This window comes from Fusarium pseudograminearum, chromosome 1 (genome assembly GCF_000303195.2).
Source record: "Fusarium pseudograminearum CS3096 chromosome 1, whole genome shotgun sequence".
Classification (NCBI taxonomy): domain Eukaryota; kingdom Fungi; phylum Ascomycota; class Sordariomycetes; order Hypocreales; family Nectriaceae; genus Fusarium; species Fusarium pseudograminearum.
The window spans coordinates 11,502,722-11,525,548 of NC_031951.1; the positions used below are offsets into that span (position 1 = coordinate 11,502,722).

General features: G+C 48.3%; 11 protein-coding genes across 11 annotated transcripts, besides 1 other annotated feature; 6 read left to right on the top strand and 5 right to left on the bottom strand.

Moving 5' to 3' along the window:
• Nucleotides 1-1,393: 1,393 nt before the first annotated feature.
• On the top strand, nucleotides 1,394-2,498 carry FPSE_00689 (uncharacterized protein; the record flags this gene model as incomplete). Its single annotated transcript, XM_009253809.1, has 2 exons — nucleotides 1,394-1,696; nucleotides 1,758-2,498. 2 exons carry the CDS (start codon nucleotides 1,394-1,396, stop codon nucleotides 2,496-2,498), a joined length of 1,044 nt encoding a protein of 347 aa, XP_009252084.1.
• A 580-nt stretch (nucleotides 2,499-3,078) lies between these two features.
• Nucleotides 3,079-5,739, top strand: FPSE_00688 (uncharacterized protein; the record flags this gene model as incomplete). Its single annotated transcript, XM_009253808.1, has 11 exons — nucleotides 3,079-3,223; nucleotides 3,284-3,350; nucleotides 3,406-4,171; nucleotides 4,227-4,260; nucleotides 4,321-4,432; nucleotides 4,494-4,514; nucleotides 4,578-4,882; nucleotides 4,935-5,112; nucleotides 5,168-5,453; nucleotides 5,511-5,611; nucleotides 5,691-5,739. 11 exons carry the CDS (start codon nucleotides 3,079-3,081, stop codon nucleotides 5,737-5,739), a joined length of 2,064 nt encoding a protein of 687 aa, XP_009252083.1.
• Nucleotides 5,740-6,008: 269 nt separating this feature from the next.
• On the bottom strand, nucleotides 6,009-7,195 carry FPSE_00687 (uncharacterized protein; the record flags this gene model as incomplete). The annotated part of the gene is made up of 2 exons (XM_009253807.1): nucleotides 6,009-6,745; nucleotides 6,808-7,195. 2 exons carry the CDS (start codon nucleotides 7,193-7,195, stop codon nucleotides 6,009-6,011), a joined length of 1,125 nt encoding a protein of 374 aa, XP_009252082.1.
• A 256-nt stretch (nucleotides 7,196-7,451) lies between these two features.
• On the top strand, nucleotides 7,452-8,288 carry FPSE_00686 (uncharacterized protein; the record flags this gene model as incomplete). Its single annotated transcript, XM_009253806.1, has 3 exons — nucleotides 7,452-7,473; nucleotides 7,533-7,705; nucleotides 7,995-8,288. 3 exons carry the CDS (start codon nucleotides 7,452-7,454, stop codon nucleotides 8,286-8,288), a joined length of 489 nt encoding a protein of 162 aa, XP_009252081.1.
• A 764-nt stretch (nucleotides 8,289-9,052) lies between these two features.
• Nucleotides 9,053-9,511, bottom strand: FPSE_00685 (uncharacterized protein; the record flags this gene model as incomplete). Its single annotated transcript, XM_009253805.1, has 3 exons — nucleotides 9,053-9,226; nucleotides 9,277-9,326; nucleotides 9,382-9,511. 3 exons carry the CDS (start codon nucleotides 9,509-9,511, stop codon nucleotides 9,053-9,055), a joined length of 354 nt encoding a protein of 117 aa, XP_009252080.1.
• A 506-nt stretch (nucleotides 9,512-10,017) lies between these two features.
• On the top strand, nucleotides 10,018-11,662 carry FPSE_00684 (uncharacterized protein; the record flags this gene model as incomplete). The annotated part of the gene is made up of 5 exons (XM_009253804.1): nucleotides 10,018-10,179; nucleotides 10,241-10,958; nucleotides 11,017-11,065; nucleotides 11,122-11,311; nucleotides 11,390-11,662. 5 exons carry the CDS (start codon nucleotides 10,018-10,020, stop codon nucleotides 11,660-11,662), a joined length of 1,392 nt encoding a protein of 463 aa, XP_009252079.1.
• Nucleotides 11,663-11,805: 143 nt separating this feature from the next.
• Nucleotides 11,806-11,832: a repeat region.
• Nucleotides 11,833-11,915: 83 nt separating this feature from the next.
• On the bottom strand, nucleotides 11,916-12,491 carry FPSE_00683 (uncharacterized protein; the record flags this gene model as incomplete). The annotated part of the gene is made up of 1 exon (XM_009253803.1): nucleotides 11,916-12,491. One exon carries the CDS (start codon nucleotides 12,489-12,491, stop codon nucleotides 11,916-11,918), a length of 576 nt encoding a protein of 191 aa, XP_009252078.1.
• A 564-nt stretch (nucleotides 12,492-13,055) lies between these two features.
• FPSE_00682 (uncharacterized protein) lies at nucleotides 13,056-14,597 on the top strand (the record flags this gene model as incomplete). Its single annotated transcript, XM_009253802.1, has 5 exons — nucleotides 13,056-13,142; nucleotides 13,201-13,545; nucleotides 13,612-14,125; nucleotides 14,178-14,332; nucleotides 14,394-14,597. 5 exons carry the CDS (start codon nucleotides 13,056-13,058, stop codon nucleotides 14,595-14,597), a joined length of 1,305 nt encoding a protein of 434 aa, XP_009252077.1.
• A 463-nt stretch (nucleotides 14,598-15,060) lies between these two features.
• On the bottom strand, nucleotides 15,061-16,854 carry FPSE_00681 (uncharacterized protein; the record flags this gene model as incomplete). Its single annotated transcript, XM_009253801.1, has 3 exons — nucleotides 15,061-16,173; nucleotides 16,277-16,510; nucleotides 16,576-16,854. 3 exons carry the CDS (start codon nucleotides 16,852-16,854, stop codon nucleotides 15,061-15,063), a joined length of 1,626 nt encoding a protein of 541 aa, XP_009252076.1.
• A 1,605-nt stretch (nucleotides 16,855-18,459) lies between these two features.
• Nucleotides 18,460-19,873, top strand: FPSE_00680 (uncharacterized protein; the record flags this gene model as incomplete). The annotated part of the gene is made up of 3 exons (XM_009253800.1): nucleotides 18,460-18,719; nucleotides 18,769-19,312; nucleotides 19,391-19,873. The coding sequence occupies 3 exons, from the start codon at nucleotides 18,460-18,462 to the stop codon at nucleotides 19,871-19,873; spliced, it is 1,287 nt and encodes a 428-aa protein (XP_009252075.1).
• A 66-nt stretch (nucleotides 19,874-19,939) lies between these two features.
• On the bottom strand, nucleotides 19,940-22,561 carry FPSE_00679 (uncharacterized protein; the record flags this gene model as incomplete). Its single annotated transcript, XM_009253799.1, has 6 exons — nucleotides 19,940-19,982; nucleotides 20,035-21,506; nucleotides 21,554-22,122; nucleotides 22,175-22,184; nucleotides 22,247-22,277; nucleotides 22,488-22,561. The coding sequence occupies 6 exons, from the start codon at nucleotides 22,559-22,561 to the stop codon at nucleotides 19,940-19,942; spliced, it is 2,199 nt and encodes a 732-aa protein (XP_009252074.1).
• Nucleotides 22,562-22,827: the final 266 nt, after the last annotated feature.

Here is a 22,827-nt window from a genome sequence, read left to right on the forward strand (position 1 = left end):
AATCTCCACCATTTGACATTGCACGCCATGCTTCTCCATTTCCTTTCGCAAAGCCCTACTCAAAGAAATAGGCACCATTGTGTCTGCTAGTCCATGAACGATATACGTTGGGGGAAACTGAGGACTGATGTTGAGAATTGGATCGACCTTTTTCCAGTCTCGAGAGGGAAAACACGTATCCATAACCCTTCCGTTTGCTATCTGTGTAAAGGCAAAGGCTTGTCGAGGATCCTTGAAATTGGGACCTGCTGGCCCTGCTTGACCTTCGAGAGAGACTCCGCCGCGTATAGGTATCGGTGTCTCTGCGAAGACCTGATTGATAAATTTTTGGCTTAAATTCGCGGGCAGCTTTGCAGCTATATGTGGAAGTCCGGTTGTCCAGAAAGGATCATCAAAATGGCAAGGCCCGTATAAGTCGAGGATCCCAGCAACTGGACGGGGTACTCCAAAGCCCTGAGATATGATGTTAGTATCATAGACTTGTCTCCTATAAGCCACTTGATGTGCATACCAGACACAGGGATAGATGCCCCCCGGACGATGTTCCGAAAGCAAAAACGTGTTCAAGGTCGCAGGTAATATGTGGATGCGAATTCTGGTGGATGGATCGTTCCAGTTCACCATTATATATCCATGCGAGAAGATCTCTACAATCTTGCATTGGACCGTTGAATAAGTCTACCTGTGGACAAAGCCGATGGTTGGGAACGACTACGATCCAGCCCCGGTCGAGACAGTCCTGAATTTGGTCCTGATTGACCATCTCAGATGCGCCGAGCATGAAAGCTCCTCCATGGATGTTGATTACTGATAGCAGATGATGTTAGATGTTGTAGAAAATTGACAAAATAGAGTTTTGAAACACTCACTGACAGGGCATGACGACTTGGAATTTGGAGGTATGAAAACAGTAGCATCAATGCCACTCCCTTGTATAGCTTTGTAAATGATCTTGAATTTGTTTTGCGCAGTCATCGTTTGTCTCTTGATTTTTTCCGTTAATGTTCTTTTTTTTCTTTGAGCCGGTACTGATTGGATTTACTCATATGACCGGTTTTATGCCCCTCCCATCCTTGTTGGAGTGTGGTAACTTGGTACTTTGTTCCGGGCCATGGCCATGGTCATCTGGTTCCGAGCTAGTCTACCCCTCACTCTCGGATTTCCCGAATACCCCTCACCCTTTCTTCCTACCCGACAGCCTCCAAGGTTGCAGTGGCCGGTTTCTTAGTGTATCCGCTAATGTAAACCCTGTCACATTGCAAGTCTGTGACTTTATGAGAAGTTGTTAGTTATTATATAACTTCACCTCGCAACAGCATCTCGATATTACGTAGCGACGTGCCCAACTTGAAAAGTCTGTTTCCTATTTACCCGTCTCTCTGCAATTTTCAAAATGCCTATTCCCATTCATACAACCCCACCGCCGTCAAGGACGAGCTATATCATCCAACAGCTCGAGGGAGAGCGTCTTTCCATACCTGGAAGCAAAGGCACATTCCGTATCCTTGCTTCAACTCAACAGACCAATGGCCAGATGTCGGTTTTCCAAAGCGGCGCTGTCCTGTCGGATGCACCCGGGTTTCACTATCATAAAGAAGCCCACGATGTTTTTCTGGTAACAAAAGGCTTCATGAAGCTTTGGAACGGCGATAAGTGCCGTATAATGGGTCCTGGCGATTTTGCCTATGTACCCCCAGTAAGTGGTTTCGTTACTCCTCTGTAGCTACTGGTGATTGATCTGACGATGTCTTGTCTAGAACATTATTCACAATCCTGAATTGCTCGGTCCTCATACGGAAACACTCGGTTTAGTTGTGCCAGGTGACTGGATCGACTTTTTTCGCTACATTGGTGAACCGTTTGAGGGCAACCTGATACCAGAGCATGACGATCGCGATCTGAAATCGCATGTGATACCCAAGGTTATGTCAGCTCCTAAAGACTTTGACGTTCATTTCGTTCGGGACTATCAGCCCTCAGCTGTAGGAGAATGGGAAGAAACCGAAAGCGTTCTACCAGGAGAGCTGAAGCCGTATTTTCTTCGAGCTAATACTGGACCTCGTTGGATGGCTGGTGGTGTCATGTCTCGTCCTTTTATCACTACTAAAGAGAGTGGAGGGAAATTCGCCATTTCAAGTATTGAGTCATCTGGCTCCTACAAGACGTCTTTGTTTTCGGATTACTTGGTCTTTCCGGAAGTTGACCATTGTTTGTGCATGCAGGAGGGTACGCTTCGTGTGAATATCAGAGGCGATGAGGAGTGGGTGGCTCTTCATGAAGGTGAAACAGTCATGATTGCCGCAGGCCAATATTTCAAGCTTGACTTTGGATCGAGATATGTTCGATTGTGGTCTTTTACGGATGGACCAGGTATTGAAGAGTTGATCCATCAGGCTGGCGAGTCTTACCAGGGTTTTGTACTTCCAGATGAGGCTACTGCTCTGGATCAGGCTAAGCTCAAAGATGCAATTGAGAAGGTCAATGCTAGAAGGGAATAAATCGATATGCAAAGATAAATAACCAACACAGTGATCAAGATTTCCAATTTAAGTTTTCCGAAACTACCTACAGAAGAAGTGAACCGCTGGTTGTGGACAATCTATCACCAATCAGTCTAGTTTACAACGGGAGACTAGGTTCTGGATTGGTAACATAACATGGGCTTCTTCTTTTTTACGCTTGATGGAAATTCAAAGTATTTCATCTCTTGTACTCTAGCATATTTAGCAATAGTTCAACTAAAAGCAAGATCCAAATTAATTGAACTTCGTAGTAGTTGATGGGTATTATTATTTTGCCTGACTTACCCTGTATTTACTGTTGGAATGACCTTGTACCACTTCCCCGCACCCGGCATTAGTTATGTGGTAGAGTTCGGTTGCTGTAGCGGGTATTGTCACCCTCTCTCCCTAACAAAACTGCTTCTTTCGTCTGGGGTAGACTCGGTACTCCTTTCGTTCCAACCAACACATCGCCAGCCTCCAATCCTGTCTCTGTTACACTGCAACTTTAAAGGCGGGATATTCCGATAATTGAATCGACAATTAAAGGCTTCACTGTGAACCGCTCGCGGTCGAGATGGAGACACAGTCATCAAATGGGAATGACGTGTCCGCACCAGCCACCAAAAGGCGTCGAGTTCCACGTGCAGTCCTCGCTTGCGACAGGTGTCGACTAAAGAAGTACAAGTGCTCTGAAGCTCAACCATGCAGTCACTGCAAGCGTATGTTGGGTCGTCTCATCGCTGGAATTCCTGACTGAACTGACACGAGATGGCTGGTAGGAAGCGGCGCCGAATGTAAGTATGGTAGAGGTTATCGAACAGTGAACGATCGAGCATCGCTCACGAGGTAAGTAGTCGTTATTCGCCTACCTCATAACTAAATGCTAACTACAGCATCAAAGCGATATCAGTAATGATGTAGGGCCGCTAAATCTTGATATCCAAGACCCGAGCCCTGGTCCTGGAATTCAGCTCTTTGGGAACCATGTCCAACGACAGGGGGAGGAATGGCTTCAATCGCCAGTATCGGCCAGGACTAGACTACCACCCACATCCATCAACGATCCATCAAAGGGCCAGGGCCAGGACCAGGCCCCAGCAATTTCGCCAAGCGAGGAGAGCGAAATCGCAGAATTGAATCAGCATACCAACGGCATCGAGTACCACGGCAACACGTCTTCCATGTCCTTTTTGGATAATCTGCAAAGACTGCGTGAACAGAGACTCATTTCATCTAATCCAGCCGAGCGCAAACCGTTTTCATTCGTCTCAGTATTGCACAACCCCAGTTTCGTGTCAAGACGAAGCTTCGCTTCAGATTTGACTAGTACCCTCGCTGCCAGCGGATTCTATTCAAAGCGTGCCAACACATTTATCGAAGGCTACTTTGGAGGTATACACTATGTTCACCCGATAATTGACAAAGAAGACTTTCTGACCCGCTCCGATGGGCTTTGGCGCGGCACGAACCGTAGCGACGTGCACTTTATCGTTCTCTACTTGAGCGTATTGTCCTTGGGTGCCTTGACTCGCACTTGGAATGAGGATACGCTTGACGGCCTCAGTCGCTTCCAATGGAGCAGAAAGCTTTTTGCTGAAGCCCAGACGCTTCTGGACGATATACAGTTCAGCAGTCAAATGGAGACAATACAGTGCTTTTATGTCATGGTATGTCAATGTGTTCGTGTTGGAGCTGTAGGAGCTGACTGTGTTTCGCGTACAGGCCAAGGTATGCCAGAATGAACTAAATCCAAATCGTGAGTATCTGTTAAACAAACGAGGGAGGCACCTTTGACTTTACGCTAATATTAAAATAGTCGCCTACATGTATCTGGGCTGGGCAATACGTTCTTGCCTGGCTGCGGGGATGAACCGCGAGAGGAACAGCCTAAATGCAAAAAGTGCTCTAACAATGTCAAGAACATGGTGGTAAGTCAAGACTATAGCATCCCACTTCGGTAATTGACTTTGGCTGATACGAATGAAACAGGGGTATCTACTCGTTGGAAATGTTCGTACCTCACTTCCTCTTCGGTAGTCTTCTTTCATGATCTAATTGACATTAACTTATCAGTGAAATGAGCTTTCTTCTCGGTCGACCCGACACACTAGGCCAAGACCAATATCACAACCGCGCAATGCCCCCAATCGATGATTCCGAATATGCCATCATCTCATCAATGGTACAGTTCGGTCGGATTATGCGAAAGGTCTCTATAGGGATCTATCACTCTCAATTACCAATTCTTGAGACTATTGGTTTGGCATGTCAAATAGAGCGTGAGTTGGACACTTGGCTCGATGGCCTACCTCAACGACGAAACATCTCTTTAAGAGACCCAGATTGGCGGCGGAAACAAAGACTTGTTCTGGAGCTCAGTACGTATTCTCAGATATATCTTCAATATTCATCCTAACCGGGTTACTATAGAGTACTACAATGTCGTGATGCTTCTGTTCCGACCGTTTCTCACTCGATGCACGCCAGAGCCCGACGAACAACCGTCGAATGCGTTGAGTGGAGCAGTAGACAAGTGTGTGTCGTCAGCTCAAAGGACTATAGAGATTATTTACGAGACGTACAAGGTCCACACCTACTTCCGGACATGGTAAGAAGCATCATTGATCATAACAGTTGCAGATTGGCTTACGCAATAATGACAGGTGGTACAACACAACATACATCACAATCGCAGCTTCTGTTCTACTCCTGTATGAGTCGCGAACAAAGGAACGCCCCAACACAGGCAACCTTGCCTTGATTGAAACCGCCATGGAGATTCTAGAAGCTATGGACGAATCAGTAGTGGCGCGGAGTGCTGCAGAAGTCATCAAGCACTTTTTGCGAGAGCTTAACACTATGCCCAACGGCACATCGGATAGAATCGTCGTTTCAGACAATACCAACGTTCAACAGGCACCTACACCTGGTCGATGGACGTCTTTGGACGTAAGTGACCACTTGACTTCATATCACGTTGGAGTATCTACTAATGGCAGGCGACAGTTTGAGTTGGCTGGCTTCGAATTTTTGGACTTTCCACTAGGCGAAATGATAACTGTCTTTGACGAACTCCACAAGAGCCTTGATCACAGCACCCAGCCAGAGTAAGCAGCGCCGTGTGGCCCTTGTACAGTCGGATACAAAATGTATAATTCTCAACGATCAAGCCTTTTCCTCCCACAGAAATCCTTGCTCCCTGCCTGAAATCATGGGCCGCAGTGCCATTCCATAGTCACCCCCGTTTGGTGTGCGTAGAAGAGTATGAATGTAAAACTTAGCAGGTTTACTATTGGTTAAGAAAACCCCAGAATGATAATCAAACTCGACTATAACTACTGGGCTTTGCAATCGATAATAGAACGGGTCTTAATCAACAAAGCCTCCAATCCAGCAAAAGTATGTTTCGTGAAACCATTGACGGATGTTATCGAGGCGTATCTCGCGGGCTTGGTCTGGGAGGTAGATGAGGTACTGCTCAAATATCCATTCCACAATAGACTTTTATACATCGTTCATATCAGAAACTACAATCCCTTCATAAGGTATAACACGATTATCTCGATATGCACCACAAAGATGCCTTTGATCGTCGTGGTTACACCAACCGTCAGGCATCTCGTCATCATGCATGTCTTTGTAGATTTGAGCTTGACTTTGTTTCGCTGCGTCGAGACTTTGCATCAACTCCAGACCTAGCTTTTCCTCGACGTATAAAATTCTAGTCCCCTTGTAGCTGCCATGGTCGATTACGTTTGGTTCAGCACCGGTGAACCAAGGTGATATAACAATTTGGGTCTTGTATAGGAAGATACTAAGGCAAAGGTGATGTCCATAGAAAGAGAAGCCCCAAGGTCTGTCTGTTGAAGGTTTACCAAAGAGGACAAAGTTGTAAGAGAATTCGTTCATTGTCGCTGGCGATTCGACCAAGTCCCCAAGGAATCCATTGATTCTCATGGCGCTGACTGCTTTCTTATATCCGTTGGTTGATAGCGTTGCTTGTAGAACCTTCATGACTCGATCGCGAAGATCGTTGCTGACTTGATCTAACCGAATTCCCTTATCGCTTAGGAGAAACTCTGGATTCGACCAAGTTCGCCATTCAGGTGAATCAATATGAAGCATCATTCGGTGGACCTGATCCTTGGTTGATGCTCCAATAACGGCATTGGCAGCGTTGGTAATGCCATGAATTGGAATTCCTTCATCTTGTAGGTTGAAGAGACCCGGCCTAACATAGCCTGTTGTTATTCTCTTGTCAGATACCATCTCAAATATTGGTTATTATTTTGACGCCACGTACCGTCGCTGGTAACGCCCTTGAAAGGGTCCTCAAGTAAACTGATCCAGTGTTTGTACAAGCCGTGGAGCCAAGGTGGGTTTCCCTCGCTCTTGAAAGCTTCAGCGTATTCATGGGCATCTTGTTTCTTCATAGTGGTGAACCTCGGCGTAGAAAGATCAGGGAGGAATTGGCGATACGCCGCGCCTTCAGTATCATTTACTGATTCCATAGCCACAGGTAGGAAGTTGACTTGCGAGAATGTATGCTGATGCGGAATGATGGGGACAGTAGATTGGGGTTTGGTGATGGTGGAACAGTGCATGTATTTGAGAATTGACAGTAACTGGCTATCTATTCTTTCATCATAGGTGTTTACTTCGCTGAACTGCCAAAATGGTACGGCAAGCATTGTCGGACCGGACTTCGGCAATGTCGAGGCCCCATAATCCGTTTCCGAGTTTGTGATAGAAGCCGAAGCCGAAGTCGGGTCAAAAGTTGGTGTTCCGAATGCGGCATTGGACAACACTAATCATGGCAAGAGGGGTTTAAGTATTCTGATTAGAATGACGGAGTAAAGATAAGAAAATGAAATGTTTCCCACTGAGAATAAGAAAGCAGATTGGTTGTTATCTACTCGTTTCCAACTAAACCTTTCGCTTGTAGCCATGGCATTACGACAGTTTTCACGTATAAACGACCTAGTTCACTCATATTCACCAACCCAACCGTTCTGACACAATTTATAGGTCTCGTGCGTTTCATTTCACCCATAGAACCTGCAAAGGTTCTTATCGGTCAATCCGCAGAAGATTGTCTTGACATTGGCGTTGCACTTCGTCAGAGTCGCGATGTCAAGGTCCATGTCTTTTCTGGTCTCTCTGTCTTAAATCCAGGCCAGAAGACGGAAGAAACAGCTGTTGTAAGCCGTATTCTTTCGCCATTAGACAGTAGCGCGATTGGCACCATCAGATGCATGGGCTAAATGTAAGATGGAGAACCAATGCCTTGATGTACAGTGAACTAAACATCGCGCCCAAAGTACAAGAGTCATGCCGCAGAAGTTGGTCTGGATATTCCAACAGTACCTACCCTTTTCCTGCAAGTTGAACCAACGAAAAGTGTACTATGAGTATCATTTTGACCCATCCTGGTAGAAAGCCTAGCACCTCAATAGGGAACCCCTCACCCCTCTGCCTAAACTGACACAGATTGATGACTGCGGCGACTACGAGGCCGAGCTAGCTGTGGTCATAGGCAGGGCAGCCAAAAACGTAACCAAAGAGGAAGCGATGGAGTATGTTCTGGGCTACACGCCCGCGAACGATATCTCCAGCCGCACCAGCCAATTTGGCCAGTCTCAATGGTGTTTCTCGAAAGGCTTTGACGGCTCATGTCCACTAGGTCCGGTTTTAGTTTCCAAGGATCTTGTGCCTGATCCTTTCATGTTCCATATCCGTGGTTTGAAGAAGGATCAAGTCCTGCAGGACTGCGGTGTCCAGTAAGTTCCGATCGCTTGTTGCTTCTTAACGAATTCATCTAACGTTCCTGTAATAATAACCTCATTTTCGATATTCCGACCTTGGTAAGCTTCCTGTCTCAAGGTACGACACTCCTGCCTGGAACAGTTATTCTTACCGGTACACCTGCTGGGGTAAGCGTTGGACGTTAACCCAAGGTGACAATCAGCGATGGAGATGAGTTTTCCGTGGAGATTCTGCCTCATATTGGCACTTTAGTCAGCACTTTCAAGAATGAATCTTATTGAAGAAGAGAAATGATATGGTTGTTTTGACAGTGGTATACAGAAAGGAGATAATGCCACGTTGGACTTGGTGTACAGATTACCAGGGGACGTTCTAGGCAGAATGGAGCCAGTTGATTCGGATTGGCATCTTAATGTCATAATGAATATCACAACAACGTATGGGTCATGAGGAGAATAAAAGACGACATAAGTAGAAAAGGAGTGTGTTTCTAGTTATCCCATACTTGCGTTGCTATTGTCACTCGGACGTTTTCCATCAATTCACCATGAATAATCTAATAAGAGTATCCGAGGATGGAACATCGATACAAACCGTCTACTCACCTGTCAAGTCAAAAGCGATGATGCTACCAAGAAGGACCATGCAGTTATTGAGGTGGAAACATAAGCGGTCTAGGAGTTGCGAACCAAGTAGCATAGGTAATCTAATTATTACGTCTCTTATGTTTCTATCTACCATTATTGTGATACCCTGATGTCCGTGCATCTAGATCTATTCATTCAAGCTTCCAGTAACGCTGGTACCTTCTCAGTGAGATATTCAACAATAGCGTCGGGACCTTTCGCCACCTGGAGACCATATGGAATTGCATGAAACTTGATTTCGGGAATAATATTTCTTGCCGTTTCCTCCACTTCCCTACTCTGTTCTTCAGTCCACATCGAAGCCGTAAACTAGAAAGTGTGAGTACTGGAAATCGTCTGCTTGGACGCTGTCAACATACCAAGACATCAGGACGGTACTCCTCCACCAGAGCGCGAACATCTTCAATTCCTGACCCGAAATGGTTATGAGTCTATCTTCAAGAAGGCAGTTATGTGTGACTTACTTTCTGAGTTGACGACATAATCAATTGTATAGCTTTCTTTCAGGTTCTCGACCATGGCAGCAATGACGCGCTTGGCCCGTTCTGGTGCTGTGTTGACAGTCATGAGACGATAAGGACCTTTGGGACTCATTGTGACGTTGAGTTGATGATCAAAGGGCTGGTTATTTTGATCGCTGTGATTGCAGACGACTACATCTATAGGACTTTTGTTACTTCTCTTCCTGTTCGGCGCTTGACCCTTTCAAGACAAGTCAGGATCCGACTGCTATAGCCGAGGTCGGGATCTTCAAAATTAGGTAGTCCCGGGACATGGTGGTGGATCAACGACGAAATACTCGGAATTCCCGAACACACTCGGGACAGTTTGGCGAGTATGGACCGGGGTATCGGATCACCCCCAGATCCCAGATTCAGATCCGGCGACAACTTGATACGCCGCAAAGCATGTTGGGGTTTCCAGCGCTGGTCTAGACTATGGCCTTGAAATGGTAGACATTGAGCCTGCTCCATTTCAAGAAATGTTTTGAACTTTTCGCAGTATACATTTACCAAGTTGCCCAGCCTTGGTCTAAAGATAGTTTTTGCTACACAGGAACTCAAGAGTTTCACACAACGCTGTTTGTCGAATCAGCCGAGATGAACGATCCTAGCAAGTCCGACTTTACCCACCCGAGGAGCCCTGTCCCACTGGATATCGTCATCGTAGGGGCTGGGCTTAGCGGTCTTGCTGCAGCTGTGTCGTGTTCACTGTCGGGACATCAAGTCACCATATTCGAGTCTGCGACTGTACTTCAAGAGGTAAGCTTTAACCGCTTAATATCTGTACAACTAACATCTTCTAACATCTTCTTCCTCAAAGGTCGGTGCTGGATTACAAGTCACACCTAACGCGTCTCGTCTGCTGCGCCAGTGGAACCTGCCCCAAAGGTTCTGGGATTCCGTTGCCGAGCCCACCTACCTCGCTGTCCACCGCTACTCAGGTCAGCTCCTAGCTTTGGAAGAAGACTTTGACAAGAAGATTCGAAAACAATACGGCGCGCCCTTCGTTGACGTCCACCGAGTCGATCTCCAATTATCCCTGCTAGAACGAGCACAAGAGCTAGGTGCCAAGCTTAAGTTGTCACAAAAGGTCACAGACATCGACTTTAATACTCCTAAAATCACTACACAGGATGGAACAGAGGCAAAGGCTGACCTAATTATCGCTGCCGACGGCTTGTGGTCGCGATGTCGCAGTGCTTTTCTCGGCACCAAAGATATGCCCAAGCCGACGGGAGATCTGGCGTACAGAGTTGTTCTCAATTTAGATGACATCAAAGATCCCGAGTTGATAGACTGGGTCAAGCACTGTTCGTGCCATTTCTGGATTGGACCTGGGGCACATGCTGTGGGTTACTCTCTCCGAGGCGGCAATATGTACAACATTGTCTTGCTTGTTCCAGACGATCTCCCACCAGGAGCCAGTAGGCTTCCTGGATCGGTTGACCAGATGAAAGCCCTGTTTGAAGGCTGGGATCCAATCTTACTTCGCTTTCTTGACCTTGTGACTGAAGTTGACAGATGGAAGCTAATGCATCGTGAGTTCACTACTTGGAAGCACTAGGTGTTAGTTCTAAGCTGACCAACTCTCTTTAGACGACAAAATGCAACACTGGATCAACGACCGATTCAACTTTGTCTTTATGTATATCATCTATTTCTATGAAGCCCAGAAAACGAAAGTATCTAATTGATTACTAGTGGGGATGCCTGTCATCCTATGCTCCCGTATCTAGCACAAGGCGCAAACTCAGCGATCGAGGACGGCGCAGTGTTGGGACTCTTACTAGGCGCTGTTGAGGCTCGTAACCAAATTCCCGAAGCTTTGAAGCTCTATGAGAAGATGCGTAAGAATCGTGGAGAGGCGATTGTGAGAGAAACATTTAAGCAGGTACGTGTGTTCAGAAACTTGTTTCCCCCGTCGCATCCAAACGTAGAGGGTGTATGCTAACAACCTACCTTGATACAGCGGGAGTCATTCCATATGCTCGACGGACCCGAGCAAGTGAAACGCGACGAGATATTCTTGTCTCAGCTGGGACAAAATGAACTCAAAGCACCCTTTCCTAGTCGTTGGACCTGTCCTGAAGTCCAGCCATGGCTATACGGCTATGATGCTTATAAAGAAGTTCACGAAGCTCTCGCGAAGAATTCGTTTACTCGATTCTCTGTTGTAGCACAGCCTGCAAGTCCAGCCGTGACTTCGCGGAGCTGGTTATCACGTTTGTTAAAGGGTGCATGAGCCGAATTCGCAGCTCCGACTCTAAGTCTATTAGTGTATATTTACCTCTCTGCCGAGCATGAAAAGGCTGGACTTGCACTGCCACGGTAAGGCCTTTTGGAATGACATGCGGCTGGTCGTTCATGGTATAAAAGGCCCTGTACAATTATATATATTATTTTATTTTTATTCCCAGTTATAAATGTATTGATATTAAGAATGAGGTATAAATTATACTATCTTATACATCCATATGTGCTGCCTATATAACTCTTCAGTGGGAGCCGGGAACACCTTCCATACCACCAAGCTCCTCGCTAAGCAACTTGCCACCTTTAACTACCGGAGTCGCATCCAGCAGGACATATAGCATCCGCGCCCAGGTCTGTTCATGATTGATCCACTGATGCATGGTGCCTCTCTGCACCAGCGTATCACCTGCCTTGAGAATCCTGCTCTCGCCAGAATCCAGCAGGCACTCCATTTCACCGACAAGGACAACCGCAAAATCGCAGCTCACAGTCCGATGCATTGGTGATGATGCCAGTGGTGGATAGTCAACATAGCGGAGGACGGAACCGTTCTGTTTGACAAGGCCGCTCTTCTTGCGATCTTGGTGAAGGTGGACGAAATCGGCGAGGTCCTCGTCGTCTGCCAGTCGGACAGGCATCGAGCTTGTAGCATATCCTAAACCGAAGCCCGCAGGGTCCATCTTAGGACCGACAGGCCAGAATGACACATTTTCAGTTATTTGACCAAGGTAGACGGCTCTGCCAGCCTCATCATGCGTCGTGATGAATCGTTGTGGCTGCGGCAATGTAGTTCTCTGGAAGTGGTCCGTAGTGGTCATGGTGTCTTGTTGGATTGAATTATCGATGTACAGTAATGAAGGACAGGACAGAAGAGACCAGTAGGACCAGTTAAGTTTATGTTCAGCTGTTGCAGTTGGCTCCCCCGAAACATGGAATATGGGCAAATCGCCCTCGGCAATTGAATATCGGTATTTACATTCGGCCCGAACGGGAGCTTGACCGAGCTCCGCTCAGACCGAATCAACCATGCCCGGATCACGTCAATGGGGGATGTTATAGATGGAAGATAAAATCGGGCCGTGTCTCCAGCTATTCGTGTTATGTGCTTGTACTGTGTGATCTTCAACCTTGGGACTTGTCAAAATCGAACCCCGGTTTGTAACTTGGATGATCTCGGTGTTTAGTGTTTCATGCGAACCCAAGACATATAATAAACCAACTGAGCGCACTTTAAGGGAATATGCTGCCACTAGCGTTCGCTTGTATGAACTTGTGCATTCCGAGACCAAAGCTGTTGCGTCAAATCGATAGACCAAAACTAGGGTTACCACTTCGGTAACATAAACGATATTATCACCACGACCCATCAACAATCACGAGAGATGGCGTCCTGGCCGATTGAAGTCTTGCCGAATAGCCCCTTTCCTCTAAGTAATATTCCCTTTGGAATATTCACAACACCACAAGAGGTAAGTCCAGGGAGGGTCACATGCGACGCTGTCCGGGGTTAACACTATTGCCTGGTAGGTTGAGAGACGCGCTGGGGTAGCTATTGGCGACTTCATCATTGACCTGTCTAGCCTTGAGCGAACGCTCTTGGATGATGCGTGCTTCAACATGTTGAAGAATCTCAGCGGAGCCCCTGTGTTTCAGGATGGAGATCTCAGCAAGTTTGCGAGCCTGCGTGCCGTGACCAGGAGGGCCTTTCGTAATACACTCATTGGCTGGCTGAGTGACGAGATGTCGCCCTTGTTTGATAATGCCTCGAGGACTGAACGTATCTTTGTTCCCATGGCGGATGCTACCATGCATCTGCCATTCGAAATCCAAGCATTCACAGATTTTATGTGTTCGGATGTTCACGTCGAAAACGTAAGCGCCAGTTTACGGCCTTGACAAATCTGCTACTGTCGTTCAGATAATCTAACTTTGACTTAGTGCAGTAACCTAGTCGGAGCTTCGACACCCCCGAGCCATTACGCTATACCTCTGGGGTACAACGGCAGAGCCTCGTCTGTTGTGACCAGCGGTGAGCCTATTTATCGACCGCAGGGAATTATCGAGAACCCCCGGGATTCGTCAGTCTCGTTCCAACCCAGCAAGTGGATGGACTACGAGGCCGAGTTGGGCGTTTTTGTATCTCAGCCGGTACCACGTAACGCCTACATCAATGCCGATGAAACCGACGATTACATCTTTGGATTTGTCGTACTGAACGACTGGTCAGCGAGAGACATTCAGTTTACGGAAATGACCCCTCTAGGACCGTTCAATGGCAAATCCTTCGCTACCAGCATCTCGCCATGGGTCGTCACTCTTGACGCCCTTGAGGGGGCGCGATGTGTTTCATCGGTCACAGACCTTCGTGATGGAGGCTTAACTGGTGCGAGGCATCTACGCCATAAGGACGAAAGATCCACGTGGGATCTGGAACTGGAGGTATCCGTCTTTAGTGAGTATATAGCTATCCCAGGACTACGACTGAAAGAACCTAACATCCGTAGGACCCAAGTCTAAAAACTCAGCACCCATCATGACTTCACGTTCAAACCTCCGTCATCTTCGCTGGTCGCCCGGTCAGATGCTTGCACATCTCGCATCTTCTGGTTGTGGCCTGCGCACGGGTGACCTTTTTGGAACCGGCACAATATCGTCTCCTGTATGTGATACCCTCGAGACTCTTCCTGCTCGCATTCCTAATCTTCTTATCTCACCTACAGAATGACAAGCCATCTTCTCGAACCTTGGGGTGCTTGTTTGAGTTGACTGAAGGCGGAAAGAAACCTGCGAATCAGGGAGCGGACGATGCCCTCATATTCCTCCAAGACGGTGATGAAGTAGTCATAAGTGCATGGGCAAAAGGATGTTCTCTGGGATTGGGGAGTTTAGGCGGCCAGCTTCTTGCTCCCAGTAAAGATAGATGATGTCGTGGAGTGCAGCGGGAAATATGTAAGGGCCTTTAAGTGTAAGGAATTGGTTCTGTATGCCCTAAGCCATTTACAGCCTAGAGCTAGATCGTCATTACAATGGTACCATGCAGGTTCTTCTCTAGTAATTGAATTGAATAATCTCAGGAAGATAGGGTACGGGGGGCTTTCAGTTTGGGCTTTGCAGTGTAGTTCTCCATTCGCTTGCCTATGGGTCACTACTTTTCTGAAAGACAACGATCACCGAAGTAGTGATGTGAGCACATTCTTCTCATACATAATTGGATTCGGTGGTTGTGGAAAGAAATATTCTTCTGCTACTCCCCTCCTTATCGTGATCAGCTTCCCTAGGTGCTAGCTAACATTATCTCACCCACCTGCAAAACACTATCTGCCACAGACGACGAAACGCTTTAGCTAATGCTTCCAAACTCAAATATAATTCATGTGTTGACGCGTCTCAATGAGCGCGGAGAAACGGAATATACTGCATGACTTTACGGATACGCATGTTGAAAAAATACAAAGGTATAGCAAGAAATCCCAGGACACAAAGAATACCACCAAACAGAATGTAGGTGTCTCTAAAGCCCATTCCGCTCATCCAAGAATTAAATGAGTGACTGTAACCGAACGAGAGGGCGTTTCTCCCTCCGCATGTCATGACAATCGCAGGGCCTGACATGTGCGGAAGCAGCTCGCCTAGCCAAACACCCGTCACGGCTGAAATAGCACAAAAGCCAAAGTAGAAGAGTGCGAAGCCAGCATATAGCCCAACCCAGCTATAGTTCTGGGGACTTGAACCAACAACGCCGTAGATTATCATGCCTACGAAGCAGATTATCGTGGGTAGGATGAAATTGGGCAGAACATGCTCAGGTTCACGGATGCCATGGTTGCGACGGGTCAAATAACGGCTTACGGGCTCCGCCACATGTCCGTAAGCTAGTCCGAACGTTGCTCCGATGGCGGCTGCGATTTGAATCGTCCCGACTGCAGACGGAGAAAAATGCCATGGCGGCATCTCGAGACGCTGGGCGTACGTGAGACTTAGCACGACGAGACCACCAAAGACAAAGCTGTTAAAGAGTAGCGCCCAGAGAGTACCCGGTACCAGGATAGAGAAGAAAATGTCCTTGTACGCTCCTGCAAAGCGTGCAAAGGGAGACGGCTGAACGGTAAAGGCCGCAAGCTGGCGCATATAGGATATATCCTTGGGCACTTCGTCCGATTGGGCACTGTCGATATCGAAGCCAGCATTCCGAGCAGCCTCAGCTGTAGCAAAGACTCGGTGAGTTCCATATGCGTCGGTGGCGTGAACCCTGCCGTCAAGTTCGGCGGCACGGCGGGCGAAGAGGGTTTCAGGCACGCAGAACACAACCACGATCAAGGAGAACATGGCAAAGGCCAGCCAGAACCAATAGTTTAGCCTCCAGTTATTGCCGGCGTGCTGAAGAATGAACGGTACGGGTACCAGTAGAATCGAGGAGCCGATAGCGGTTATAGCCCAGTATGCCACAAGGCGCGCACTACGCTTGTAGAGGAAAGACATGTCCAAGACGATGATGGGTAGCTTCCAGCACGTTAGCTCCAATCATGTTCGATTAATTAGAGCCATGTGCCGCTATAGACACCTCCTACAAGAGAGATAGAGAGAAAAGAAGGAGAGCACATACAAGACAATCGGATACGCCTGCGGTGAGTCCTTGCAGGCATCGAGCGCCAAGATGTGACTCGAAAGACTGCGACTTTGCGGCCCAGATGATAGACGCTACCAGAATGGCATTACTTAGAATGAAGGCAGGCCGTCGGCCCAGGGCCATAGATAAGGGAACAAAGAAAAAGTTCCCCAAGCCCATGCAAAGGGATGGATAACTCGAAAGGTCTGCAATGCGAGCCGGGTCGAACGTCTGAGTTTTTCTATCATGTCAGCCAGTGTCACAGATGGTTCTTGGAAAGGACCTTGTCGACTTACACCGCGAGTCTGCATCTTGTATTCGCTAATGAGATTCCCAAAGATGAGCGGAGTGGACTGGATCACACCGAAGCCCGCGATGCCGTACATGCAGACAGCCGCCAGGACGAGTCGCTGTCGCCAGACCCCAAAGTTGAGGGGATCATTGGGGTCGGAGGACGGGACAGGCAAGTTACAGGCTCGGCCATTTTCCTCGTAGAGAAGTACGCCGCCGCCGGGAACCGCAGCGTCTTCGACGTTGTGGGCCTTGCCCATCGCGTCGTTGCCGTCTTTTTCCATGCTGCCCAACAAACAGCCAGGTAGTGCAAGTGAGATAGATTGGTCGGTTAGTAGGTCTCGGTTGTTGCTGAGATCGATGAGACCAGCAAGATAGGGAAGTCACGAACTCTGGCAAGCTGCTTATTTAAACCTGAAATGTCAAGAAACTCTCCCGACACAGTCATAAGGCGGGATCGGGGGCCTATCATTTGTCCGGGGCCCCAGAATCTCTAATTAACAGCCCCCTGGATCCCCAGGTCTCTGGCCAGCCACCGCTAGTGTCGCATTTAGTAGACTGAATCTGAAGCTCGGATGATCCAGACCATCGGGCCGAACATTCGCACGGCCCGAACTTTATTGTCCGATATTCCTGCTTTCCCCTCGTCTGCTGTTCTAGGCTTCTCTTCCCTCATTTATCCATCACCATTTCTTTACTTTCTTGACAGGGGTCTCTCTCACGTGTATTGAGCATATCGTTCCTGTTCCACATCGCACAAACGGCTGGGCCGAACATCTTACACCGCCGACGCCCGACTGAATTCTATCGGCCTTGGAGGTCAATGGATCAACAGCAGGAGCCCCCAGCTGTGGCATGTCTACGCTGTCGCAAGCAGAAAGTCTGATCCTCGGTTTTCCCTTGGCATTGCCGTCCTAACTGCCGGCCTCGACTAATGCTAACGATCCCCACAGCTCAGGTGCACTCGTGAGCGGCCCGAATGTCGTCGCTGTCAACGACTCCAGACCACATGCTGCTACCCGTCGCCACCAGACCGGAAGCGTCTCGCCCTTCAGCGGGCCCAGCAGAGAAGCTCACATCCAGATGCCAACGAGCCGGCGTCACGTACCCAAGCCTCGCTCCCTCCTCCCCCGGGAGAGACGGCTGTTTGGCGGGACCCAAATTCAGAATCCCAGAGAACGATAGCTGCCACGCCGGTTACTCATCCCAGGCCATTGAATCATGATCAAGATCTATCCAGGCCGAGAACTTATGACCGACCGGAGGAGCCGGCTCTTACGGCCAGCACGGGCTTCCCCGCCAGCCAGACAACTCTAGACCAAGAGAGCCTTGCAGGTGCCCAAGTGCCAATGGAAGTAGCTCTATTCTTGTTTGAGATCTACTTCGAACGGCACTATCAGGCTCATCTGCTCTTCCGAAAAGATGATCTTATCGAGGGTTACAAGGCAGGGAATTCTTGTCGTTATGTTATTCTTGCAACGTTTGCTTTCGCGTCCTTGTAGGTCAACATCCGTTTCACTTCGTGGCACCATGTTTACCTCTGGGCCTAGGTTCCTCCATTCTGTTCCGGGAGGTGTCTTCCAGGGCGAGGTTGGCATCACCGAGGTTTCTCTAGCCGACTGGCAGGTCATCGGCCAACGATGGGCAGAGGAGGCAAGCCAACAAGCTCTGATGAGAGCCGATGAACCATGCCTGGAGCTTGTACAGGCATGTCAGGTTTTGGCACTCTTCTGGTTCGCTAAAGCGCGTGCCACGAGAACAAACATGCATACAGGTACCGCCCAATATTTCACTGTGTTTTATAAGCGTCAAGACTAACGTCCTCTGCTGCCATTGCTTACCGGGCTTCACGACTGCTGCATTTCGATCGCGTCCACCCTGGCAACACCATGCTCGACTTAACACCCGAGAAGAAGCTGGGATTAAAGTGCTTCTGGGCATGCTGGCTTACTAAATGCGCTAGCTTGGAGAATTCAAGGTTCTACATCGACTGCTGGGCCAGTATCGAGGGCCGACAACTCCCCGCCGACAACGATGACACAAGCAAAGGACCCCCCTATTATTTAGACAAGACTGGAACTCTTGTGTCGACTGGGGAAAGCGCTGAACTAAGTTTCAACTCTGTCTTGATCATGGTCCAAGGGCTATGGTAAGTCGATCCTAGTACTTATTCCAGGATCCATCTCATCTAGTATTAGGTGGGAAGTACAGCAGTTTGTAAAATTGATTCACGGGCATCAGGGCAGTCAGTCAGAATGGGCCTCAAAATACTGCTCCCTGGACCAAAGACTGCAGGATCTCCCCAGCCACCTAGGCAGCTGGAAGCAGAATGTCTTGACTTGTGACCCAATGATGGCGCCACCCGCCGAGTTGACCCGTGTGCTTTCTCTCAGGAGTATCTATGAACTATGCCTTGTGTATCTGTACTCTTCTGTAGTTCCTGCTCTGTCTTGCCGCACAGAGACGCCGCGCTTCTCGCAGCCAATGCTACAGCACGCGGCCGAACAGGCTTATGAGCATTCTTTGAGAATAACCAACATGGCCGAGCAGTATTTATCGTCGAGAGCATCTGTTTCGAAGCTATGGCCTATTGTTGGGTACAGTGCCTATGTGTGCGCTGCCGTCCAACTGCGTCGGTGCCTTGCTATTGGCTCACTTGACCAAGCGTGGTATGACCGCAATAAAACAAATCTCCAAATCACGGGCGAGCTCGGGAGATACTGGATGACTTTACAACCACTCGTGAGTTAACCCTGCTTCTTCGCTGTCAAGAACGTTCATTGACAAGCCAAAACCTAGCACGACGACATGGAACGACAGTTCTTCCATGCTCAAAGACTTACACACTGTCGATCAGTAGCTCTGCCACGGTGTGATTTGGGATCTACACCAGATGTAGCTTACTCGACTGACGGTCAGGTCACTGATAAGCCTGCGGAACTTTCAACTCGCATCCGTATCTACGCCGCAAGCAACGATGACGTACCAGGCTCAGGTGTGCAGGAAGGGCAATCTACCGCGGACGGGGTGATGGAGACACCACCAGTCTCAGACGCTCAGAACGCTTCTGTTCCCTCATCAGAGTTCTCGGGTCCCAGAATTTCCACAACCACGCATCAGCCGTCAACGAGTTCCAATATTGTGTTGAAAGAGAATTCTGTGGATAGAATGCCTACGGGTAGCAGTTGGGAGTTGAGAGTTGAGCCTATATGGTGGAACCAAGGTCCTGAGATGCTAGGTGATATATTCAGTAATAACTTCTTTCTCCCGGACAGCGTAGGCTATTCTATGGATATGTGCTAGTCGGATTAGAATAAAACAAGCTGGACTGTCTTATTAATACTTGTTGGATAATTAGGTTATTAATTATTATTCTAAGGTAAGAGCATAAAATAGATAATTTAATTGGTAACTGTATATTATTATAACTTATACTTATTCTAGTATATAACTTGCTAACTCACCAAGCTCCATTTTCCATACCAGACATAAAGAGACTTCCGTCATTAAAGGCAATGATACGATCCATATCCATGAAATACTCTTCCATTGGCATGAGTTGCTTGGAAACCATCCCAGTAGCATCATCTAAGTCGCCAGAGCCAGTGCTGCCCATGGAGCCCTGATTTCTACCCGCCTCTTGATATGGGACTGGCGACGAACCTAGAGGGTAAGATGTGGTGCTGTTCGCCAATAACTGAGCCTGCCAGGGGTCTTGCAGATCTGATGCATTGGGCCACTGTTGGGCCTTTCCTCTCTCAGTCGCACTTGCTGGCATATGGTCCCAAGTTCGACACTCCATGTCCTGAGTATAGTCTGACACAATGATCGTAAAGCTTTGATCCTCCTGGCAACGCCTATACATTGCCTTTAGCTTGGTGGCATATTTAAAAGCCAGGTCCATCGGCTGCCCTTCTTTCCTTGAGCCATTCCAGCGTCTAGACATCTCGTCCAAGCTCTGTGTCATTGATTCGAAATCATTCAAGTGACCATTCGAAGGGTCACTCTTCCAATGGATGAGCAACATCCTCGCCGCTATATAGAGACAGAATGCAAATGGACTAGTAATAGGCAGTGAATCTGGCGTATTTTCCAGATACTTGCGAGCAATTGTTGATATCTCGACACCAGCAGAGCAACATGTATCGGCGCTCCAGACGCTAGGCAACCGTTTTCTAAACGGCCATGAAGGTGGAGGCCATGCGATGATTTGGTGAAGTAGAATTGTAGATACATTATGGATAACGTGGGCTAGTGTGAGGTTGGGGTCCATTTGTGAGGCCCGTCTTAGAAGGCCAGAATTCCACTTCTTGGGTAAGAACATCTTCCACTGAACAAGACGCAGATCAAGCTCTTTAAATCGCGCAAGCCAGGAGTTGACTGCATCTGGGTCGTTGGGGTTGAAACGATGCTGTAGGAAGTAAGTCGTGACTCTGCTCATTGACTCAGTGGCCTCCACGCTGTAAGCAAAGGCTCCAATCTGCGACACATCGCTTTCATTCGGGTCAGGCTCAATCTGAGCTCGCCGATCTACGTGGTCAGGCGTCTCAATGTCGCGACGAGAGCGACTTGCTGCCATATTCCCCAAGCCCCCCGTCGATTTATCCCAGATGCCGAGATAAGGCGTCTGAACCGGCTCTTGTTTGCGCCACAGAATACCATCACATGGGAGTCGTTGGTGAACATCGATAGAGGTCAGACTCGTATTCCAGCCCATGGAAATGGAGCAAAACCTATCAAGTAGGAAAACATTCCAGAAGACGCGGCGCCTTTCCTCTTGGTCGGCCCAATCCTTGGCTGGTCCCAGGTATGAGAATGGCCTACAAATGGGCTGGGCTACTTCGTTCTCGGGGTCCATGGTGAGTTGGAGGAACTCGACTGTTCGGCTCAGCGATGCAATGAGGGCCCAGGCGCGGTCAGCATCTCCATTCCCAATCTAAACGTCGTTAGCGCCGGGACTTGGATCAGAGATTTTCTCCTCACATCGTTGAAAGCTATAATAATCAAGGCCTGCAAACCTTCCAGTGTGTTGCTTTCCATCGATCTCAAGATAGTCCACTCTCGTATTTTTTCCACTGGCCATATCGCTTTCAGCCCAAGTTGATCAGGTAGGTATCTAGATGCTACAATGACAATTGCCTGAAGTATAACCATGAGCTTTGGTGATTCTATGGGATCTTCAACGCGTTGGCGAAACCGATCTTGGTTAAGCATGGGTATCCAGGGATGGACATGAGTGAAGTAGGTATCAATGTAGGACTCAAGTGCTTCAAATGACGGCAAAGGCGGATCACTTCCAGTAAATTGAGATCCCTCACTGTTAGTTGTGTTATTCAAGCGACGCCTTTTGCTAGAACCTCGCGTGGAAGCCTGGGAACTTCCGGCATTCCGTTTAGAAGACGCAATAAGCTTGGGAAGCTCATTGGCTAGTAAGGCGAGAACACTTTCTGCAGGACTGTCGAACCTGTCGGCAGCGACACCTGGCCAGTCGTCTCGTGTGGTGCTAGCCGATGAGCTCAAAGGCTCCTGATTCAAGCGCTGCTCGATGGTATCTTGGACAACATGTTAGTGGGCAAATTGGGAGAATTCGAAGCTGATACACACCTAGACGCCTCTGGATATTTTCGATAGCGCCTGCTTTGATACCTGGTTTTGCTCTCCTGGTTTCATACACACATTCCTGCTCTTGACGCAGTTGTCAATAAAACTATCAACATATAGAAAGTTATATCTTGACGCACCAATCTTAATACAGTGAGAACATGTTGGACGGTCTCTAGAGCAGCGAAGTTTAGCCTTACGACAACCATTACTGTTGAAATTGGCGGTGTCAGCGGAATGGTACCATACCCTACAGCTCACATACTTCGCGATTCGGCAGGACTTGAGACGAGACATCAACAAAGGAAAACCTTACCATGCAACTCCTCCGGCTCCCGGGTTATCTCCCCCAAACTCCTGCTGGTCGTGACCTGGGTTGGGACTGGTCATACTCCAGGGATATCGTCATAGACGGAGCTTGAATAGATCAGAAGCTGGGCGTATGCGAACGTCTTTTGCAATTTACTCCGCCGTCCGGTCGATGCCTGGTCTTGGCTGCTTAACAAGCTCTTTCGTAGTCCAGGGCAGTTTTATTATCCTTTGCACTGTCCAGCCCTAGCCAATTGCGCTGAGTATCAGTCCTAGGTCATGTACAAGTTGAGAATGCTGAGATCAGAGTTCGGAGTGGTGACTTGTCCGAAGAGGGGTTATGACCA